Genomic DNA, 21,928 nt, shown 5'->3' with positions numbered 1-21,928 from the left:
CTAGATCCAGCTACCTCTGAAAAAGCCAAACCTATGACCACATGAGGCTTTGAGAGGACATCTAAACACAAGCCATTGCAAAGATGAATCTAGGATAGGTAAAACAAAGTCCTATTTTACACAAAGAAGTATAAAAAGGAACCCTTTCATCCCAAACAAAAGGGATACAAATACTATACAAAGAATTTACAGATAACAGATTCTTTTTTTTTTTTTTTGTACCGGGGATCAAACTCAGGACTTGAGCTTGTGAGGCAGGCAGTGGAACCACTGAGCTAAATCCCCGGCCCCCAGATAACAGATTCTTAAGAGGTTTTTAATGAAACTTGAAGATAACCAAGTTACTATCACAAATGATGGCTGTTGAAATACTGAAACGTAATCATGATTTTCAGACAAGTGCCCCATGACATTCCTTCTAGAATTAAGAGTTAGAAATCTAGTCACTGGCCAATGTTTCTTATGGTCTCTTTTTTTTTAGTTCATAAACAATGCTTCTTTCCTTGGATTTTTTCGATAAATATGCTAAAATATTACCTGTTCTTCTTCTAAACACTCTGATGAGGTACAAAGAAAAGTAGATGTATTTCTAAGATGGTGGTCATGCAGTTCATTTTTGTGAGTAAATTCTAGTGAGGTAAATGTGTTTCCTGAAGCAACCGGCCCAAATGCTCCCTTTTCAGTCACATTATTCTCTGAAATAATAAATTATATATTGTTAGAAAATATCCATTATACCAAGTTTGCTTTATTTTGTGTTTATTGAGAAACTTTCGTCCAAGAAAAAGGATACTTTTCAAAGAAACCTACAAACTGAATTCTTCAGGCATTAAACACTCTTAAATATAAAGTTATTTCCAACATGCACAAGATAACTATTTCATTCAACATTCAACAAACATTAATTGAATACTTGCTATGAATTCAGCATTGTACTTGGCCATAATTAAAAGGCCAGTATTGCTAGACTTTTAGGCATTACTTATTCTATTTTTTTCTAAATTTAAGAAGTTTTATCTTATATGGAAGTAATGTATGGATGATTTTTTAAAATTTATAAGAGAAAAAAGTAAAATACAAAAACCACTAATAGGGCCAGGGATTTAGTTCAGTGGTTCCACTGCCTGCCTCGCAAGCACAAGGTCCTGAGTTCAATCCCCAGTACCAAAAAAAAAAAAAAACCAAACTCATAGTCCTACAAGCCAGAATAACCACAACAAAATGCTTTCAGTGGCTCCTTTCACACATCCCTGTACTTTTAAAAATCAAAATAAAATCATACCATACATATTATGATTCAATTTGCAGCAATGTTTCTTTTCATCTTATTGAATATTTTTGTGTAAATTTAACAGCAATGCAATTGCATTGCATCAATGTAAAATCATTTACTGAACCAATCTCTTATTCTAAATGCTGCAATTATTAACAATAATACCTGTAAATTAAATCTATGAATGTTCATGATTATCTATTAGGATAAGAATAGAGCCTGCAATTAATCCAAAATTAAGACACTGAGAAAATTATAATATTATGGTGCCATTAACAGAAATATGGGAGAGAAAAATGCAATAAGTTAGGTGAAAGATAGTAAATCTAGTTTTGGCCATGTGGCATTTGAGCTACTGGTGGAAACTATAGTACAAAGGACTCAAACACAGTTGCAAATGTAGGGAGAAATATCATAGCTACAGGAAATTATGTGCCCATCAATTACACCGAGGTAATGGTAAGTCATAAAATTATTTTTAATACTGTAGTGATATTAAAACTAATGTATTGGTCAGGGATTTAGCTCAGTGGTTCTGCCACCTGCTTCACAAGTACAAGGTCCCAAGTTCGATCCCCAGTACCAAAACAAAACAAAACAAAACTAATGTAAGAAGTTAACATTTATTGGGTGTCAAATACTTATGCCCATCTCACGAGTCATCTTATTTAAGCCATGCAATACCCCCGGAGGGAAGGACTGTTACCATCCCCACTTTACAGATAAGAAAACCAAGGCCAACAGAGAGATTAAGCAATTCCTTCAAAGCTATACAGGTGCTAAGTAGCAGAATGGAAGTCTGAACCCAGTCTTTGAACTCCAGAATCTATCCTCCCAACCACTGTGCTTTGCTACCTAGAATGATATAGCAGACGACAGGAAAAGGTCCTTACAGAACACAAGAACAAAGAAGTACAAAAAGGGGGGCAGGGATCCTAGACAGGAAATGAAGAAAAGCACACAATAATCAAAGAACAACCAGGGTAGCAGAGTATATCCCAAAACTGAAACTTGCTTGTTGTCAAAATGGCAAATATAGAAATCTATGTCTATGATTAGAGAGTGATAAAGGAATACAAAAGTGATCAAAGAACCGAAATCAAGCCATTGCTGGGTTGGGGCATCTTGTTCTATTCCCTTACTAGACTCTACCATGCAAATGTTTCAGAGATGAAGGGTTATTTTATCTATGAAGTCCTTAGACAAGCTTCTAACTGAAGGAGTTATGAGATAACCTGAGCCGGAAAAGTTACTGTAGTTGTTTTTCTTGAGCCACCAGGTACATGGCATCAAAACCACTGAGACTGTTGTAATGATCATGGCCTGATGCAAGACCAGCTGAAATCGTTTACTTCTAAACACCTTATCATTGATAGAATTAAGACTTGCGGGACGTCATTAGAATATTAACACAGAAATTCTGTTGAGGAACAGAGATAAGGTAGCCTGGTGTATCGTTAGTAAGCCAGAGAAGGAAAACACAAATACTGAATGCATCACTTTCTGTTTTAAAAAGTCATATCCATAAATAACACACACGCAAACCAGTTCTACACTACTGCCTCGGGCACCAGCACCCACAACTCCTAACAATTCCTGGGAGAGGTGAGCCCTGCCTTTTGGCCCCAACCAATCCCTAGAAACTCGGGTGTGAAGCACTAGTCTTGGATGCTGGGAAGAGTACCTGGAAGGCTGAGCAAGCAGTTGAGAGGGTTGCTAAGAATAGTGCTGGGGCAACTAGTGCCATGAAGGATCACAGAAGTGAGATGGAAAAGGTCTTAGAACTTAGTCTCCTAGACATCCTCCTCTATAGATAGCCACAGCGATGTCCTGAATTAATCACATGGTAACAATAACCAGTGGTACTAGGATAAAGCAAGAAAGATATGGATACACTTGGAAAAAGGGGTAATCAACAGAAGAATGAAAGAGCTCCTCAAACTTCAGGGAAGTTAGGAAGTTGATCTCTTGTGGCTACCACAGTTTTCCCAGTTTATCCTTTAAGTCAAGCACAACCTAAATCTGGGATTTATGAAGGAAAGACTATTGACCCACCACAACACTACAGTAACAGTGACTTAAACAAATGAAAAGCCCAGCGATGTATGAAAATGACTGATGTTCTGGAAGGACAAGTTCTATTTGTTCTCACTCAATATGCTCCTCTACCAGTTCAAGAAGACACTCAGGTTATCTGCCAGTTAACCATATCAAACGCCTTTGAAACAAAAAGCAAAACATAGTGAAGTCCCACCTATACTGAACTACTGATGAAGTCTCAGATCTAACAAAAACTCTTCCCACTCTTTGAAAACTGCTCCCTTTTGTAAATATAAAATTTTTATTTTTAAAATACCACAAGGTATATAAAAGAACCTATTCTCTCTCTGATTAAAACTTCAGTTTAAAGGTCCTTCCTCAACCTTGAAATTACTTCCACAAGGATATATTTTATATCGCTCCAAAGACCTAAAAGCACTTTTTATAAAGGCTTTTATCCAGTTTTTAAACCTACTGAATACTAAATCTCTTGGCAGAAAGTGATAGGAAAAAAGTTCTTTTTCAATATGATAATGTCAAAATGGCAGATGCTGGCACAGCCCAGGCTCCGGAGAGCCCGACAGTCTGATCAGAAGCCAGATGTTGCTTCCCGGGGTGATCCTAGTGGTGATCCACACGTGCCACCCAACTGTTCATCTCACCTTCTTCTGTTTCTGTTTTTATCACAGACCTTTTCTATCGTTTCATCTTATCCCTAATGTTTCTTGCTTTGAAATCCGTGTCAGGCATGATACAGTTTAGAAATCCAATAGCAATGTTTCAGAGAACAAGTAGGTTATTGAGACCTGAAAGAGTATTTCTTTGGGCATTTCTGAGTCAAAACTTCAATACAGATGAGACAAAAGTTTTTTCTAAAGGTTTTCAGAGGTTTCATTATTCTGAAGCAATGGAATTTCAATTTCCTTTTGATACCAAACAGACAAGCTTCCAACAGATCTGCCTTACAAGGCCACCACTACACCTTCAGTGTCTAATTTCAGACCAAAGAGAAAGGTTACACTCCTTGAAAAGGTGAAAACTTTTGATGCCTTCATAAATTAGATACTAAGCACATATTGATTATGTATCTTCCAGGTGAAAACGATTACTTTTGGAAAACTCAATGTGGAAAGAAATTGTTTTATAAACTTCAAATTCACCCATGCAGAGCCAGACTGGTATCTATGTACCGAAAGCACTACAACATTTGCAGTAGGTTTCACAGATCAGCACAACCAACATCAGAATTCATGATCAACCCTGCCAGCAGCCTCAAAGTGTCTGTTCTTCTGCACCATGGTCAAGAGCAATATAAATCAAGAGTGTGTTCTCAGTCACAATGAGATACTGAATATATTGCTAGAAGGGAAGAAAAAAATCATAGGGGGAATATTCGGTACAACAACGGGCAGCTGCTAAAAAAGCCTTCTGCAAAGAGAGTAGAGGATAAGCAATCATGCTTATAACAAGGCTGGGCACCTTGAAAGTCGGGGTGATTTTCACATTATGCTCCTAGCCTAGAGCAATGTTTCTCTGGACAATAATATTTGCTCTTGATTCATCTAGCCAAACGACTTCACTCCACTGCTTCTGGATCACATGCTTCTTGGTATCTGGCCTCCCCTGGAGCAAGAGTCATTAGGATTAAATAAGCAATTTTAGAACCAATCAATCATAAATCAGAATAAACCTAAAGAAGCTAAATTCAGCACACAAATGTTTTATCTAAATTCCCTTTGCAGTGCTCTGAATTCCAACTGTTTCATGTTCTCCATTTGAAAGGGCACAGGGAGGAGAGGATTACCTCAGCCTGGCCAGTCAGGAATAACTGTGCTTTCCCCAAGGCTGGATGATAATTGACTCATTATTCACAGTCATAGCCATCAACCTGCCAAGACACAAATGCTCCAGCCTGGCCTGAAAAAAATGTATGTCAAAAAGCCCTAGATGAGGCACACAATGGCAGTAAGATGAATTTTTTTGAAATGTCCAGTATTGGGCAATTACAGAGAGAAAAATGGGAAGACTGCAAAATTGCTGAAAGTTTATTTTCAGGAAGAAAAACTGCATAACAGTTGAGTTATACCACTCCTTAAATCCAAAAGTTATATTCTGGACATCAACTACTTGCAAGATGAGAAAGATAGGTAAGACCCAGTCCCCAGCCTTCCAGAGTTTGCAAACTAGAAACAAGCCATGTATCTACACCACCAAAACAAAAGACACCTACGGCAGACAATATAAGGGGTACAAGTCAGGAAATGGTAAAGTCATAATCAGTTTGGGAAAATCATGAAGGCTTCAGGTAGGAATGGAGCTAGGCTTTGAAAGACAGCTACAATTTCAACAGGTGAGCATTGTGGAGAGGTTATTCCACAAAGAGAAATTTTTGCGAACCAAATCCCTACAGTGGAAAGCACAGGGTTTTGTGACAAAATCACGAAGACAGGGTACACATTTAGTGATAGGTGGACAGGGAACGCCCCACAAAACGGTGCACTTGACTTGGAGAGTCATAACAGAGCTGGGTTCTAAGGTGACAATGGATCCCAGTGGCTCAGCACTAGAAGCAGAAAGAACGGAGCTACTGTAGTAACCCAGGTGAAAAGCAGAGAAAGCCATAGCTACTGCAGTGGTGGAAGAAAGAGAAAAATCTAAGGGAAAAAAAACAACAGAGCTCACAAAGTGAGTTCTTTTTGTGTGTATAAAACAGAAATGAAGACACTGTCTCCAGTTGGTTATGTTCCTCCCTCCAGGTATCACAGAATATTCACCTTATCTTCACACTGCAATCTGTACCACTCTTTTCCTTTTAAATTGGCATGCCCTCAGTAGCTTTTTTAAAGCAATCTCTGTGATGGTGGAATAAGATAAAGCAGCATGCTTGTAGCCTGTCAAGTGAACTACATTCGGTGCAAAGAGGCCACACATAACCACGTCACAAGATGGGCTAACCTTCCTAGCTAGCTCAGCCAAGGCCACAAAAAGGGGTAGCCAGGGTGGGAGTGGATACAGCATATTTGAACAGAGTCCTGTAGTTCCAGAATCTTCAAGAGGATGACAGCAAGTATCTATACAAAGGAGAATCTGTTGCATCTAAGAAATTCATCTGTTTTTGCACATTTCTCCTTTTCTACCTTACTTGCAAGTAAGCACAATCAACTTATTTTCTTCATATGAAATATTTACACACAAGCAGGACCAACCTGGTTTGTGAATCACAAGGGCACATACTCACTAAGGAGCTAAGTATCCTTGAAGATGCTTCCACTTCTCTACAGCTTTATTGAATATAATTTACATACCATAAAATTCACTCATTATGAGCCTACTATTCACTAAGTTCATCACAATTTAACTTTTAGCTCATTTCCATCTCCCCAAAATGATACCTGGTGCCCATTTGTAGACTGTGCCCATTCTTACCTACTAATCTACTTGTTGCTGCTATAGATTCATCTTTGTGAGACATTCCATATAAATGCAATAATATGATATGTGGTGTTCTGCACCTGCCTTCTTTCACTTAGCATAACATTTCTGAGATTTATCCATGTTGCCATATGTATTAGTACTTCCCTCCTTTCATTTTCAAACAATATTCCATTTAATGAAGAGGACCACATTTTATTTTTCCGCTCACCAGCTGATGGGCATTGGGATTGTTACCACATTTTGTGCCCCCTTGATTATGATGTTGTGTGTGATCCAAGGGCTATCATCACTAATCTACTTCCAAGCAATGCAACAACATGATGAAATCAAAGTGAAAGAAAACAACAGTCTCAGCTCTGCTCCACAGGCAGATGTGGGAGGGGTCCATGTGTCCCTGGAGGCTACACTGTCACTTCACCTCCTTAGCACCTTGTCACAGCTGTAGAATGGGGTCACTCTCTATCACCTGGCCCCATTTTCTTCAAATCCATATGTAATCATCTGGAATTATTTTTCAAAATTTGTTTACTGCCTATCTCTTCCCAGTGAGACATAAACCTAAGGAGAACAGGGAGTTTACCATCAGGAACTTACTCAGAGTTTCTGTAAGGGGAAAGAGTCATTCTCAGGTTCTAAAGACGTGGAACAATTCAGAGTGGGATGTAGACTAATGCTCACCCTTCAGCCAGAAGCTCTGCACTGAGCATTCACAGTGTGCTTAACACCAAGCTGGCTGGACAACGAGAGGGAAGGCTAGGAGAGTTATATCAATGACCTCTGCCTCTAAGAACATACAATTTATTCCCTTAAAACTTTTATTCTCTCAAAGGCCTACCAGTTTTCCTATTTCTCAGCCAGAATTTTCAATTTTAAGAATTTATTCAAAAGAAATAATTAAGTATGTGGGCAAAGATTTCACTGTCAAGCCAAGCACATCTAATCTGGTCCCTTGAAAATTTTTACTTAATCAAAGCCACAAATACTGCATATCTTTGAACCAGCACTTCTCTTTGTGAAAATCTATCTAAAGGCTATAAAGAAAAGGTGTGTAAAAGATGCAGATACCAAAAAAAGGCTAAAGTCCTCACAAGGTCCTACAAGGTCATGCAAGGCTGGTCTGCTCCAGCTCCATGCCCTGTGACCTCAGCTACCACTCCTCTCACCTTTGCTTACCCCGATCCAGGCACGCTGCTCCTCAGGGAGGCCAGGGGCTGTTATTACCAGGCCTTTGCACCGGCTCCCCACTGGGCCTAATGTATCTGCAGGCTTAACTCCCTCACCTTCTAATCTTCTTCAAGTTTTACCTTCCCAAGGAGGCCTAACCACATCACCCACATAGACATGCCACCTGCACCCTCCTCTCAGAGCTCACGATCCACTAAACCCTGCTGTTTTCTTTTTCCCAAAGTGATTACTATCTTCTAATACATTTTTCTTTTTTATGATGTTTATTGTCTGCTCCCCCCCCAGGATGTAAATTCTCTGAAAGCAATGATCTTTATTGCTTTTGTTCACGTATATGAGGTGCATTTAGCACATGAGTAGGTATTCAATAAACATTTATTAAATGAATAAAGGTCTTTACCATTGACAATAGCCCAAAATTAGAAATAATGCAAATGTCCAATAAAAAGAGGATGGTTAAACAAAATAGTAGCACATCCATACAATTAAGTACCATGCAGCCCTCAAAAACATTGTTAAACAACAATATTTATTGCCAGAAGATATATAATGTTATATGAAAAATTATAATTATAATAAATTTGCTGAATGTATTGAAAGGGGAATTTTGCCTCTGTGATTCAAGCTGGACTTACTGAGGGAAATCCCCTACTTGAAATTTTCTCTGTTCAAAATGTCCAGGCCTGTCCCACCTCACATGCCTGGATGTGACCAAGTCAACTTTCACATCTCAGGAATACCTTTGTCTCTAAAATAGTTTTGTCTTTCCGCCTAGATGCAAATAAGAGGTTAACCCCATATTTTGAATCACCCAATGGGCTTGTTGCCAGTATTATGTTTGAGCCAATGTCATGCTTGATCCTGCCTGTTAATGCATATTCAAATTCTGTAACCAATGAATGTATACCAAGAGTGCCTCACTTGTAACTGCCCCTCCCAGAATGCATATTTCTTTGCTCAAACATTGGATGGGGCCAGTGTCCTGCATGCAAAAGCAGGCTGGCCCACCGCTGTAAATAAAGCTTTACTTTCACTTTGTCTCCAAGGCTCCTGGTGTGCTTGCTTTCCATCCTCTCGGACTAGCAGTAAGGAGTTTTATCAGCGAAATGGAAGCTTTGCTGTTTCCATATAAGTGAAAGAAAACATTGGGTTGAGCTCTTACCTGTAATCCTGTAATTAACTTCCTTAAATTAGAAAAGTCAGAAGTTAGAGGGATTAATTTTTCCCTCTTCTTTACAAATAAATCCTTCCTTGAAGTTATCAAACTATCAGAGAGAGAATTACACCTTCTGCATGAAATTGTAATAATCTAGGATTCAAACTTTCATATATGGCATTTGATCAGTTCAAGAACAGAGTTAAGTCACACAAATATCACACATTCTGTCATTTTTACAGATTGGTCCAAAATATCCCTTATTAATAATAGAAAAAAATAATAAATAGCTTGGAATAAAAAGGACCTGAATATCCACTGTTATAGTCATTCTTGTTGCTTAATAAATACTCATAGAGTATTTATTCAATTTAAAACCAAGACCCCAGAACCAAAGGCTGAATACTATTTTACCAGCACTATGCAAAGAGTAGTTAACACTGCCTTATAATAAGCTCTAACTATACAAGCTATAAACATATAAATTGCTATTCTGCATTCATACATCTGGAGCATTTGGGAATCAGGTCATTCGTTATAAAGAGATAAAAAAATAAATAAGAACAATATATCTGCTGGTGAATTCTTCTAGAGTAAGGGCTGTTTTATTCATCCCTCTATTCCCAGGTTCTAGATGAATGCCTAAAACTAGCCAGAAGAGCCAATACTAACGAAATAACCTCAACATTAGCAAGAACTGGACTAACACCATAATTAGAAATTAAACCCAGAAGAATGAGATGAGTGGTTACAATCCTCTCTTTCTAATCAGTGTCTCGTATACTACAAAACCTAATGGAAAAGGGAGGCTGAACCCTAAGGGAAAACAGTATGATTCTTCCCTGTACTAAGGGAGCAGGGGGCTGCAGGAGGGGCAAGCTGGCTGGCTTCACTTAAATCTACCCCATCTAGAACAAATCCAAGTAGAAAAAAAGACACAAAACACATACTAGACAGACTGTGGTTTGATTTTCATAAAAGGAAGATATAGGTTTGGTTAAAAAAAAAAAGTTTCCTGTTTGTATCCCTTTGGGTTTAGTAGACCATTTCAAAGAAAATATTATTGTTCCATGGCTGAAAGAACATTTCGCTAAACCCATTCAGATTTGAATACTTGCCCATTCAACTGAATCAAGGCACACAGACCTGTGACCACCTCAGTTTCACATGGAGCAATTCACCCTTTTCCTTCAAGTAAAAATAAACTTAGCAACAATAACTAAGACTAACTTCTCCAGTTAAATAAATACAAACCAAGTGTATAGCTACTTAATGTTATATACATCAGCTTCAGGTAGATAATGACTATCTTAAAAGTTTAACTATTAGTAGCTCTCTGCTTGGGTCTTGCAAAAGTTTAAAGTCCCATTTGCTTATGAAAGTCCAACTCTCCAATTTATATGTGCACATGAAATAGAGCATATATAACATATGTAAATTGAAAAGCCAGAGAGAATTAAAGAAAATGATTATTTTATTTGAAAACAAATCAATTTTTAATCCTTCTATCTTTCTGACAAAGCACACTAGAAAAGATATTTATTGTAGCAAAATAGTGTGCATTAACACCACTGCCAAAAATAAATTTAGTGATTACAATTCAGTATGTTGTACATATTCAAATATATTTCCTTTCCTTATCCAATTACACCTAAACTATCGCAGATGCGAAAAACAAACGATTATCTATGGACCAAATATTCATGTTTGAAATGAACATAAATTGTAACAACCACAGCTGAAGATTTATGCTAATATATCTAAAAAAAATGGCTCGATCAGCTCAAAATTGGTCATAATTGGAGGAGGGAAATTTCCTTCTGCAACTGAACCAGCAGTTTTCTGTGTCTCATAATTTGTCAATTTGTTCCCTCAGTGTAGTGATTTAGTGACAACAAAAGAAATAGAGAAACAAATGAAAATTGCTTAATTACAGTTTGCAGATGTTCCCTCTACTGAGAAACAACAGGTTAATGTTACTATTGCTGTATGACTCTTCCATAAGAGTCTGCTATAAATTAGTTCAGTCTGCTCAATACATTTTTTTTCTCCTTCAGTGTCCTATGTGATGTTTGATGTTATGACAAAGAGGTCACATGCAGATGGCTACTGAATGTATGATCCTTATAAAACTACAAGCTTTTTCTCTTGTCCTTTTTCACTTCTTTTCAACAATACCAAAAAATATCAATAAAAAAGCTTTAAAGTAACAACCGCTTCCTTTCTCCCTTTCTTAGGATGCCAGATTAATTTTTTTAATGGTCTAGTACTTTCATCTAGTAAGTTCTCATAGGATGTTTTCTCAAATTTCCCCCTAAGGTTAACTATCTCAGATGCCTATGTGTTCAGTTTATTGCTATTTGCTGTGTTATTTTAGATTGTGCTCTTTGCTATTAAATTCACATTTGCAAAGGGCTTCCCGAGCCGTCCTTTTTTTTTTTTCTTAATGTGGCTAACGAAAAAAAGGAAACAGAAAGACACTGCAAATGGGCTGTGAACTAAAAACACCACTCGATATTCAGTAGGGAATTAAATGACTGCTAACAACAGCACAAAATCTGTGGCACAAGAACCACCTGGAAGCGTAAAGCTGGCCAGTTGTCCCCAACTTCCTCCGGCAGGCAATCTGCCAGTTGCGAGGGTATCAAAACAATGCTAAGCCCTCTGGTCTCTATCTTAATACTCGACAGAAAATAACTCCACAAGGCTACACAGCTAGGACTCTTTTTCTTGTTGTGTTTTCTTTTATGAGAGAAAGCTGTTTTTATGCTCTACTGAAATTCTTTTTTCCTCCTCCGAAATTGGTAAGAAAGCCAGCTGCTCTCTGGATTTTTCTCTGTGGTATTTTTCTACAGCAGAGTTTAAATTCGTTCTTCAAATTGGGAAAAGCCTCTCCTTGTACCCCCGGTTTAAAGATGCATTTCTAACATTCAAATTGAAACAGCTTTGGGGACCATAATATGTCAACTTTTGAAATGCGGTATTTTATGTGCTGTCACCAGTTTCATTTTTAATTACATTTTTTTTGAAGTTGTCAAGTTATGAGTAGTGATATTCCTTTGCCTGAACTGACAAGTCAAAATCTATCAATCCAGAAGTGTAAACCAAATCCCAACCCAAGATTCTGAGCTCCCAACAGAACATAAACACAGTAAGGAAAAAAAGAATAAAAGACTCCGCAAATGAGAACCGTGCAATTTTGAACAAGTCACCTGGCCTCTGAGGGCCTCAGCTGCTCCTGGGCTGAATATTTGTGATTCATTTGACTCCTTCTTCTCCCTGCTCCTCCACCAGTCACCTGTTACTAAATGCTGTCTGCCACTTCTTCACTTGCAGGGTTCCATGGGCCCTTTGCTCTCCATTTCCTCCTCCACTACCCTGGTCTACACTCTGCCTGTGTCTTCTGCTCAGCTTCCTACTACTCTCTCCGACTCTAGATATTTCTCTCCTTCTTTGCCTCTACCTTTCAAACTTGCATGAAATGTGTGATATTGCTTTTTGCGTGTTTGTATATTCCACTGTGGTTTCCAGTTACCCAGTGTATCAAATCCAAACGGAGCATCACAACCTCTTTTGTGGTCTCTCTTTCTCGTGCCTGTCCATTAAATGTGGATATTCTTCAAGGTTGAGTCTGAGCCCCCTGCTGGTCTTCCATTCTTCTCTTATTTTCTTTTTATTTCATTTATTCAACAAATGTCCATTAAGCATCTACTCATTCTACATTATCAGTCATCACTTTAGGCACTAGAATAATAAAAGTGAACAAAATGCACGAGAAGCTAGCCCCTGTGTAGCTGAAACTCTAAAGAGGACAGAATAAATGTTTGAAGTAGGGTATCCTTTCTGAAGGCTTATACTATCCACACGTCAGTGTCACCCCAATCTTGAGAAAACTGCCCTGTACTGAAAGGAAGGTGGAAAACAAGGTAGTTCAGGGTGTAGGCTGTGAGCCACACTGACTAGGCTATAGTACAACTCTACCACCAACTAGTTATACAATCTCGGGTGAGGCTGCCTGGTTTGCTATATTGAAACACTACTGGCTAGATGTTTTAAATAAAAATGTATTTTCCCAAAGTGCTGGAGGATGGAAGCCCAAGAACAAGGTGTCAGAAGGCTTGGTTTCTCCCAGGAGCCCTCTGCTTTCTATGGCTTTTTTTTTTTTTTTTTTGGCTTTGTCTGTTAATTTGGCTTGGTTTAGTGTCTCTCTTTCTCATCTTATGATGACACTAGTCATACTGGAGTAGAGCCCTACCCTCTAACTTCCTTTAATCCTAACTACCTTTTTAAGGGATATGTCTCCAAATATAGTCCACATTAGAGTTAGAGCTCCAACATACAAACTTGAGAAGTACGCAGTTCAGTCCACAACAACAAGCTATTGGGAAAAATAAAAATAATAAAAAGTAAAATGTAACACACACACCTCCCCACGCTACTGTAAGGACTCAGATGATCCACATGAAGTGCTAAGCATACCTAGTAGTTAGTAAATGTTAGCTGCTATCAGCAATAATATGTGGTTTTCTCACAATCTCACACTGCCAGATATCTGTGGAAGACACAATGGTACAGATGGTCACCTGTCTGGTGTCTGAACCCTCCACATGACACCAGGGAGTTTCTAATATACAATGGCATTCAGTTTGCTGAGCTCTAAAAAGTCGTTAGTAGTGGTGCACACTTGTAATCCCAGTACTCTGGGAGGGTGAGGAAAAAGGATCACAAATTTGAGCCCAGCCTGGGCAAGTTAGAAAGCTTAGCAAGACCTTGTGTCAAAATAAAAACTAAAAAAAAAAAAAAAAAATTGGGGTAGAGCTCAGTGTCAAGACCCTGAGTTCAATACCTAGTATAAGAAAAGGAATAGTAATTGTTATTTCTTTGTATCATTATGACAATTAAATAAGTCATTCAAGATAAATGCAAAGTGAATATATCCATAAATGATTCTAAAATAAAGAGCAAGGGACTGTTCCCATTAACTCTACAATTTAAACAGAAATTAGCTTAAATGATTATCTGGTGTCTTAAAGTAGTATTTTATCCTTGATTTTGAGGGGACTGCATTACAAGAATTTGTAGTCTAAACAGTGGTTTTTCAAAACTAGTGGTACATTGGAAACATGTACAGTTTTAGGAATATATAAATTCCTAGTTTATTTACTATATATACTTCTTTTATTAGCCTAAAATAGACCTGAAAGTCTGTGTTTTTATAAAAGCTTACTATTATAAAAAGCCTTCTAATAGGCAGCCAAATTTGAGAACTACTGGTCTATGAGTGTAATGCCCAATAGAAATAGAATGCAAACAACATGTGATATCAAACTTTCAAGTAGGCATAACAAATAAAATTTTAAAAGGAATAAAAGTGAATTTTAATAACATTTTATTTGAATCAACTTGCTAAAATATTATCATTTCAACAGTCAATATAAAAATGTCATTGACTTCCAGGCCCTCGTACCACTGCCCCCAGTGCCTAGGAGCAGAGCCACCCCCAGTGCCAGGGAGGAGCCTTCCGGGACACCGTGCCACTGCCCCCCAGCCCTGAGGAGCAGAGCCTCCCCCCAAAGTGGAGGAGGTGAGCCACATGAGCACCAGTAGGACCCCCCCCCACCTTGAAATGAAAAGACACGTAAAGTCTCAAAACCAGACTTCCAGATTACCTAAAGCAACTGCAAAGGGAAACAAGAGGGAACAATCTGATACTCAACCACTTGGACTCACTGAACTGGCAACAAAGAGGATCTGGAAAAAATGAAATCAGAAATAATTTATCAGTTAACACCAGAGATTGTGCACATAGTGCAAGACATGATTAATAAATCTAGAGAGGACACAGATGAAAAAATAGAGAAGCTCAGGAACATGATGGAATCCCAACATAGGAAACAAATGAAATCCATAAAACAGATGCAAATAGATTTCCAGGACATGAAAAACTCCACTGAAAGTCTACACAGCAGAATGAGCCAAGGTGAGGACAGAATTTCAGATATAGAAAATAAGATTGCAGTTAGTGACCAGGAAAAGAAAAATTTCTTTAAAATAGTAAGGGATCACAAGAAATCAATCCGGCAGCTGCTAGATGATGCAAAGAAGAATTACATAAGGCTGACCAGAGCCAAGGAAGAAACAGGAGAGAGTGCAGATGACATAAAAAACTATTCACAGAAGTGATGGCAGAAAACTTCCCAAGCAGGGGAAAAGAACTTGACATACAGACAAGTGAGACATATAGGACTCCAACTAGCCTTGATCAAAATAAATCTACACATAGGAACATAATAGTTAAGATTCCAGAAACCCAACAGAAGAACAAAATTCTACAAGCAGTTAGAGAAAAAAAACAAATCATATACAAAGGAAAGCCAATCAGAACCACAGCAGAATTATCAACAAAAACCCTCAAAGCAAGAAGAGCTTGGAATGATGTATTCCAAGCCCTAAAAGAAAACAACCTCCAACCCAGATTGATGCACCCTGCAAAACTATCTTTCAAAATTGATGGAGAAATAAGATACTTTCATGACAAAGAGCGCCTTAGGAACTTCATGAATACAAAACCAGAACTCCAAAACATTTTAGACAATATCCTAGGAAAAGACAATGAGGATCACAAATCCAGGAAGCCCAGCAGAATAAACCCATCAGGCACAAGAAATTAAATGCAAAGGGGGAGAATCCAACAAAAAGAAAAAGTCATGACAATGATAAGTCAATACATATCTGTTGTAACCATCAATGTTTAATGGTCTCAATTCACCAATCAAAAGAAATAGACTGGCAGAATGGGTCAAGAAGCAAGATCCAACAATATGCTGCATACAAGAAACACACTTAATTCAAAAAGAAATACATAGACTGAAAGTTAAAGGGTGGAAAACAATACTCCATGCAACAGGAACCCAAAAAAAAGCAGGAGTAGCTATCCTCTTTGCAGATCAAGTGGATTTCAAACCAACACTGATTAAGAGAGACAGACGAAGAAGGACACTACATCCTTGTAAAGGGAACAATCCAAGGGGAAGAGATGACAATCATAAATATCTATGCAAAAAACACTAGTGCACCCAAATATATAAAACAAATACTAACGGATATGAAAAATCAAATAAGCACTAATACAATAGTAGTGGGGGACCTCAGTACCCCACTGTCACAAAGAGATCAACTAGACCAAAAACAGGCAAAGCAATACTAAAACTCAATCAAACTTTTGAACAAATGAACTTAACAGATGTTTACAGAATCGCTTCTCGGCCTTTTGGCTAAGATCAAGGGTAGATGTTTACAGAATGTTCCACCCCACAAAATCAGAATACACATTCTTTTCAGTTGCACATGGTTCTTTCTACAAAATAGACAACATACTCATAGAACATGTTTAAGTAAGTGCAAAGGAATTGAAGTTATCCCTTGTACATTGTCAGATCACAGTGCGATGAAATTGGATATCAATAGCAAAAGAACCATAAGAATTTCATAAACACATGGAAATTGAACAACACACTTCTGAATAACCAATGGGTCACAAAGGAAATTAAAGGAGAAATCAGAGAGTTCCTACAATTAAATGACAGTGACAATGCAACATATTAGAATCTATGGGACACAATGAAAGCAGTCTTACAAGGGAAATTCATAGAAGTGAATACTCATATTAGGAAAACAGAGTGAGCCCAATTAAACAACCTGATGCTGAACTTCAGGCTTCCAGAAAAAGAAGAGCAGGACAAACCCAAAGCTCATACAAGGAAGGAAATTATAAAGATCAGAACAGAAATCAATGCAATGGAGACTAAGAGAACAATACAAAAAAATCAATGAAGCAAAGACTTGGTTCTTTGAAAGAATAAACAAAATTGACAAACCCTTAGCCAACCTTATCAGAAAAAGGAAAGAAAAGGCCCCAATCCATGTAATTAGGAATGAAACGGATGAAATTACAATGGACCCAGCAGAAATCCAGAGGATCATCAGTATCTACTTTGAGAACCTATACACCAACAAGATGAAAAAGAAGAAGAAATTGACAGATTCCTAGATATGTATGAATTACCAAAGTTGAAGGAAGCAGACCTAAAAATTCTAAAAATTGAAAACGTAATTAAAACCTTACCAACTAATAAAGGTCCAGGTCCTGATGGCTTCACTGCTGAATTCTACAAGACATTTACAGAGGAACTACTGCCACTACTGCTTAAACTCTTCAATGAAATTGAAAGGGAAGCAATACTCCCAAAATCATTCCTGGAAAGAAGCATCACCTTGATCCCCAAAGCAGAGAAAGACCCAATCAAAAAAGAGAACTATAGGCCAATCTCATCAATGAACATAGATGCAAAAATTCTTAATAAGATAGTGGCAAATAGAATGCAGAAGATCATCAAGAAGATCATACAACCTGATCAAGTGGGATTCATCCCAGGGAAGCAGGGATACTTCAACATATGCAAATTAATCAATGTAATACACTATATCAATAGAGCCAAGGAAAAAAACCATGTGATCATCTCAAGAGATGCAGGAAAAGCATTTGACAAAATCCAACACGCATTTATGATAAAAACCCTACAAAAAATTGGAATAGACTGTCCCTACCTCGATCTGATAAAAGCCATCTAGAAAACAACAACAGCCAATATCATACTGAATGGTCAAAAACTGAAATCCTTCACACTAAAATCAGGAACAAGAGAAGGATGTCCACTATCACCACTGCTGTTCAATATAGCTTTGGAAACATTAGCCATGGCAATTAGACAAGAGAAAGAAATAAAAGGAATAAAGATAGGAAATGAAGGAGTCAAACTGTCATTATTTGCAGATGACATGACACTCTATATATAGAAAAGGCCCCAAGAACTCCACCAAAAATCTTCTAGATTTAATAATCAAATTCAGTAAAGTAGCTGGATACAAGGTCAACACACAAAAATAAATAGCTTTCCTCTACACAAACTACAGGGTCACTGAGAGAAAAATAAGGCAAAAAATTCCTTTCACATTAGCATCCAAAAAACTGAAATACCTAGGAATCAACCTAACAAAAGAAATCAAAGACCTCTTCTCTGAAAACTATACCACTCTGAAAAGAGAGATTAAAGAAGATATCAGAAAATTGAAAGACATCCCTTGCTCCTGGTTAGGAAGAATCAACATAGTGAAAATGGCCATACTTCCAAAACTGCTATATAGATTCAATCCAATCCCAATTGAAGTTCCAGAAACAAACTCCACAGACCTTGAGAAAACAATCCAAAAATTCATTTGGAACAAGAAGAGACCTAGAAGAACAAAAGCAATTCTAGGCAACAGAGACATGGCAGGGGGTATCACAACCCCCAACTTGAAACTGTACTATAAAGCTACTGTGATAAAAACAGCATGGTACTGGCAAAGAAGCAGACCTGAGGACCAGTGGAACAGATTAGAAGATGCAGAAACAACTCCAGACACACTCAGTCATCTCATCTTCGACAAAGGAGCCAAACACCCTCACTGGAGGAAAATAAATGGTGCTGGAAAAATTGGGTTTCAACTTGACAAAGATTAAAACTAGACCTGTATCTCTCACCATGCACCAAACTAAAATCGAAATGGATTAAAGATCTAAATATTAAAACAGAAATGTTGAACTGGCTGGAAGAGAGGTTAGGTAGAACTCTTGAAGGCATTGGTGTAGGAAAACAAATTTTTTTTATTTTATTTTATTGGTACATTTTAGGTATACAATATAATGACATTCATCATTGGAAATTTGCACCTTTACATAAGGAAAAGATTTTATGAACAAAACCTCAGTTGCCCGTGAACTAGCACAAACAATCAAAAAGTGGGATCTCTTCTCATTAAAAAGCTTCTGCACAACAAGAGAAATCACCACAGTGTGAAGAGACAACCCACAATGTGGGAAAAAATTTTCACCTCAGACAAAAGTCTACTATCTAGAATCTATAAAGAACTTTAAAAAATCAGACCTCCCACATTTAAAGACCCAATCCAAAAATGAGCATCTGAAATGAACGGACATTTCTCAGTCAAAGAAGTAGAAATAGCAAATAAATACATGAAAAAAGGTTCAACATCACTGGTCTTTTGAGAGATGCAAATGAAAACAACGCTGAGATTCCACCTCACTCCTGAAAGTATGGCTGTTATCATGAAATCAACCAATAACAAATGCTGGCGAGGCTGTGGGGAAAGAGGAACCCTGCTCCACTGCTGGTGGGAGTGTAGACTGGTGTGACCACTGTGGAAATCAGTATGGAGATACCTCAAAGAACTAGGTCTGGAAGTCCCATTTGACCCAGCTATTCCCCTGCTGGGGATCTTCCCCAAAGAATTAAAAGAATCATACCACAGTGACATATGTGCACCCATGTTCATAGCAGCACAATTTGTAATAGCTAAAACTTGGAAGCAGCCCAATTGCCCATCAACTGGAGTCTGGATAAAGAAAATGTGGGGGGTTTTCCTAAAATGGAGTACTACTCAGCCATAAAAAATGAGAAATTAGAGGCATTTATAGCTAAATGGAGATACTCTTAAGTGAAATAAATAGGGCACAGATGTGTAAATACCAAATAGTTTCTCTAGTGTGAGAAACTGAAAGTGTAAATAAGGACTAAAAGGTGTAATAGATAATGTGAAATAGGAAGAAAAGGGGCAAAGGGGAAGGGGAAGTGGGAGAGGTAGGGGAAAGGAAAGAAGGGAATGGAATTAATATGAGAAAACGGAAACAAAATGTTTGTAAATAGGGAGGGATGGAGGGGTTGAAGGGAAGTCAGGGGAAGGGGGAGAAATAAGAACCAAGAGAGATTATGTAAAGGTACAAATTTCCAATGATGAATGTCATTATATTGTATACCTGAAATGTACCAATAAAATTGATTTTTTAAAAAATTTTAAAAAATAAAAATGTCATTGAGATATTTTACATTATATTTTTATACCAAGTCTTCAAAATCTAGTGTATATTTTATAATTACAGCATATCACAATTCAGATACCAAATTTTCATTAGAAATACCTGATTTATATTTGTATCACATAACATTTACATCTAAAATATTGATTCACAAACCTAAGTTGTCCCAAACACCTTTAAAATTTTTCCAGTACGTGAGCCATCATTTATTAACCTTACTTTTAAATTAACTAAAAGTAAATAAAATTTAAAACCCAGATTCTAGGTAGCACTAGCCACCATTTAAGCATTCAGCAGTCACATGTGGCTCGCAACGACTCTATTGGACAGAGCATACCATATAAACACAAATGTCTAGTAACCATATATTCCTGAAATTTGTTATGGTGGTAGAACATTAGCATAGCTCCTTAAATAATTAAATGTGAATAAAGTAAATAATAGATTAAATTCTCTATGACAACATAAGATTATTAAACTATAAGAAAAATTGGAATGTATTTATGTGTTTTAAAACTCTAAGATTTTGAACTTTTAACAGAGGCCAGAACACCACCAGTTTATAAAGCCACGAGCATAGCCATTTGTCCTGAACATCCAGACACAAAGTGCCCTACCTGATGGGAAATTTAATTAATATAACAAGCTCATAAAATCACAGTAAATTAATTTCAGTTTTCAAACCATGATAAGTTAAATAGTTGATAAAAACAGGAAACTTTCATAGAAATTAAATATTTAGCCTAAAGTACACAACAAAAACAATAATGCCGTGGGTATAGGTACGGGTGTTGGTGTGTGGATATGAATGTGAGAAAGAGAAGGATAGAGAGAGACAAAGGGTGAGAAACTGGAATTACTATAACCTGTATTACTCTGTTACTTGTTGCTATAACAAAATACCTGAGTCTAGATACTTTATAAAAAGAATTTTGTTTAGCTCATACTTTTGAAAATTAAGATCCTGGTGCCAGCCCAGTATCTGCTGAGAGTAATGCTGGTGAACTGGGGACAGCCTGGGGACAAATGGCATCATGGGGGTAACAATGCAAGGAAAGATCACATTAAAAGATAGCAACTCATGCAACTGAAACTAAATCACTCCATAGACCAGTATTGATCCCTTCTGAGCACAGCAAATCCAATGACCTAACTACCTCACAGTAAGTTCACCTCTCAAAGGTTCCATCACCTTGGTACCACCACAATGGGTACCAATCCTGCAACACATGAACCCTTGGAGAACAAGCCACTTTCAGCATTCAACACCATAGCTCTATAGCATTGCCCCAGTGTTGCCATATGTAACAAAATAGAGTTGAAAAGATGCAATGTCATTTTCTAAGTTACTGGCTTCTTAGCAAGATAATCTCTATGTGAGAGCAACATGAGTAGTAGCCATCACTCCAAAAGGTCAGAGCAAATGCTTCTAATATTAGACCATGTGGTCATCCTGATATGGAAGGAAATTAAAAAGAAATTGCTTTTTTCTTCCAGCAGTTCAGAAGTTATTAATTATAAATCTTACTGAAGCAAGGCTATATAATCTTCATCTGGGAGACTTACTATTTAAAAGTCTAGCTGTATAAAACAAAAATATATACTAAAACCACAATGGAAACCATGACATGGAGGCATTTTAATGTGTCATTCTTCAGCTTCTATTCTGTCAAACCTTCCCATGCTCTTCTCAGTGTCTCAGGACACGAGGCAAGTTACACTTCCATGGTTGTCCCAGACTCATCGTGAGCCTGTTTCCTGTTGCTGTAACAAAATACCTGAGTCTAGATACTTTATAAAAAGAGGTTTCTTTAGCTCATACTTTTGAAAATCCAAGAGCCTGGTGCCAGAACAGTATCTGCTAAGGGTGATGCTGGTGATCTGGGGAGGGGAGCAAGCTGAT

The 21,928-nt window shown here is 37.5% G+C and overlaps 1 protein-coding gene across 4 annotated transcripts in view; it reads right to left on the bottom strand.

Moving 5' to 3' along the window:
- Positions 1 to 21,928, bottom strand: part of Iftap (intraflagellar transport associated protein) — a 73,526-nt gene that overhangs the window by 29,056 nt on the left and 22,542 nt on the right. For all 4 annotated transcript variants that reach the window (XM_021264333.2, XM_004852011.4, XM_004852012.4 and 1 more), the window contains one exon: positions 538 to 695. In XM_021264333.2, the coding sequence (XP_021119992.1) occupies positions 538 to 695 (158 nt within the window). The remainder of the gene's footprint in view (positions 1 to 537; positions 696 to 21,928) is intronic.

This window comes from Heterocephalus glaber, unplaced genomic scaffold (genome assembly GCF_053883595.1).
Source record: "Heterocephalus glaber isolate CG9 unplaced genomic scaffold, H.glaber_assembly_v1.0 deba00000594, whole genome shotgun sequence".
In the NCBI taxonomy this organism is placed as follows: Eukaryota; Metazoa; Chordata; class Mammalia; order Rodentia; family Bathyergidae; genus Heterocephalus; species Heterocephalus glaber.
This window is presented reverse-complemented; position numbering and strand designations above follow the sequence as displayed.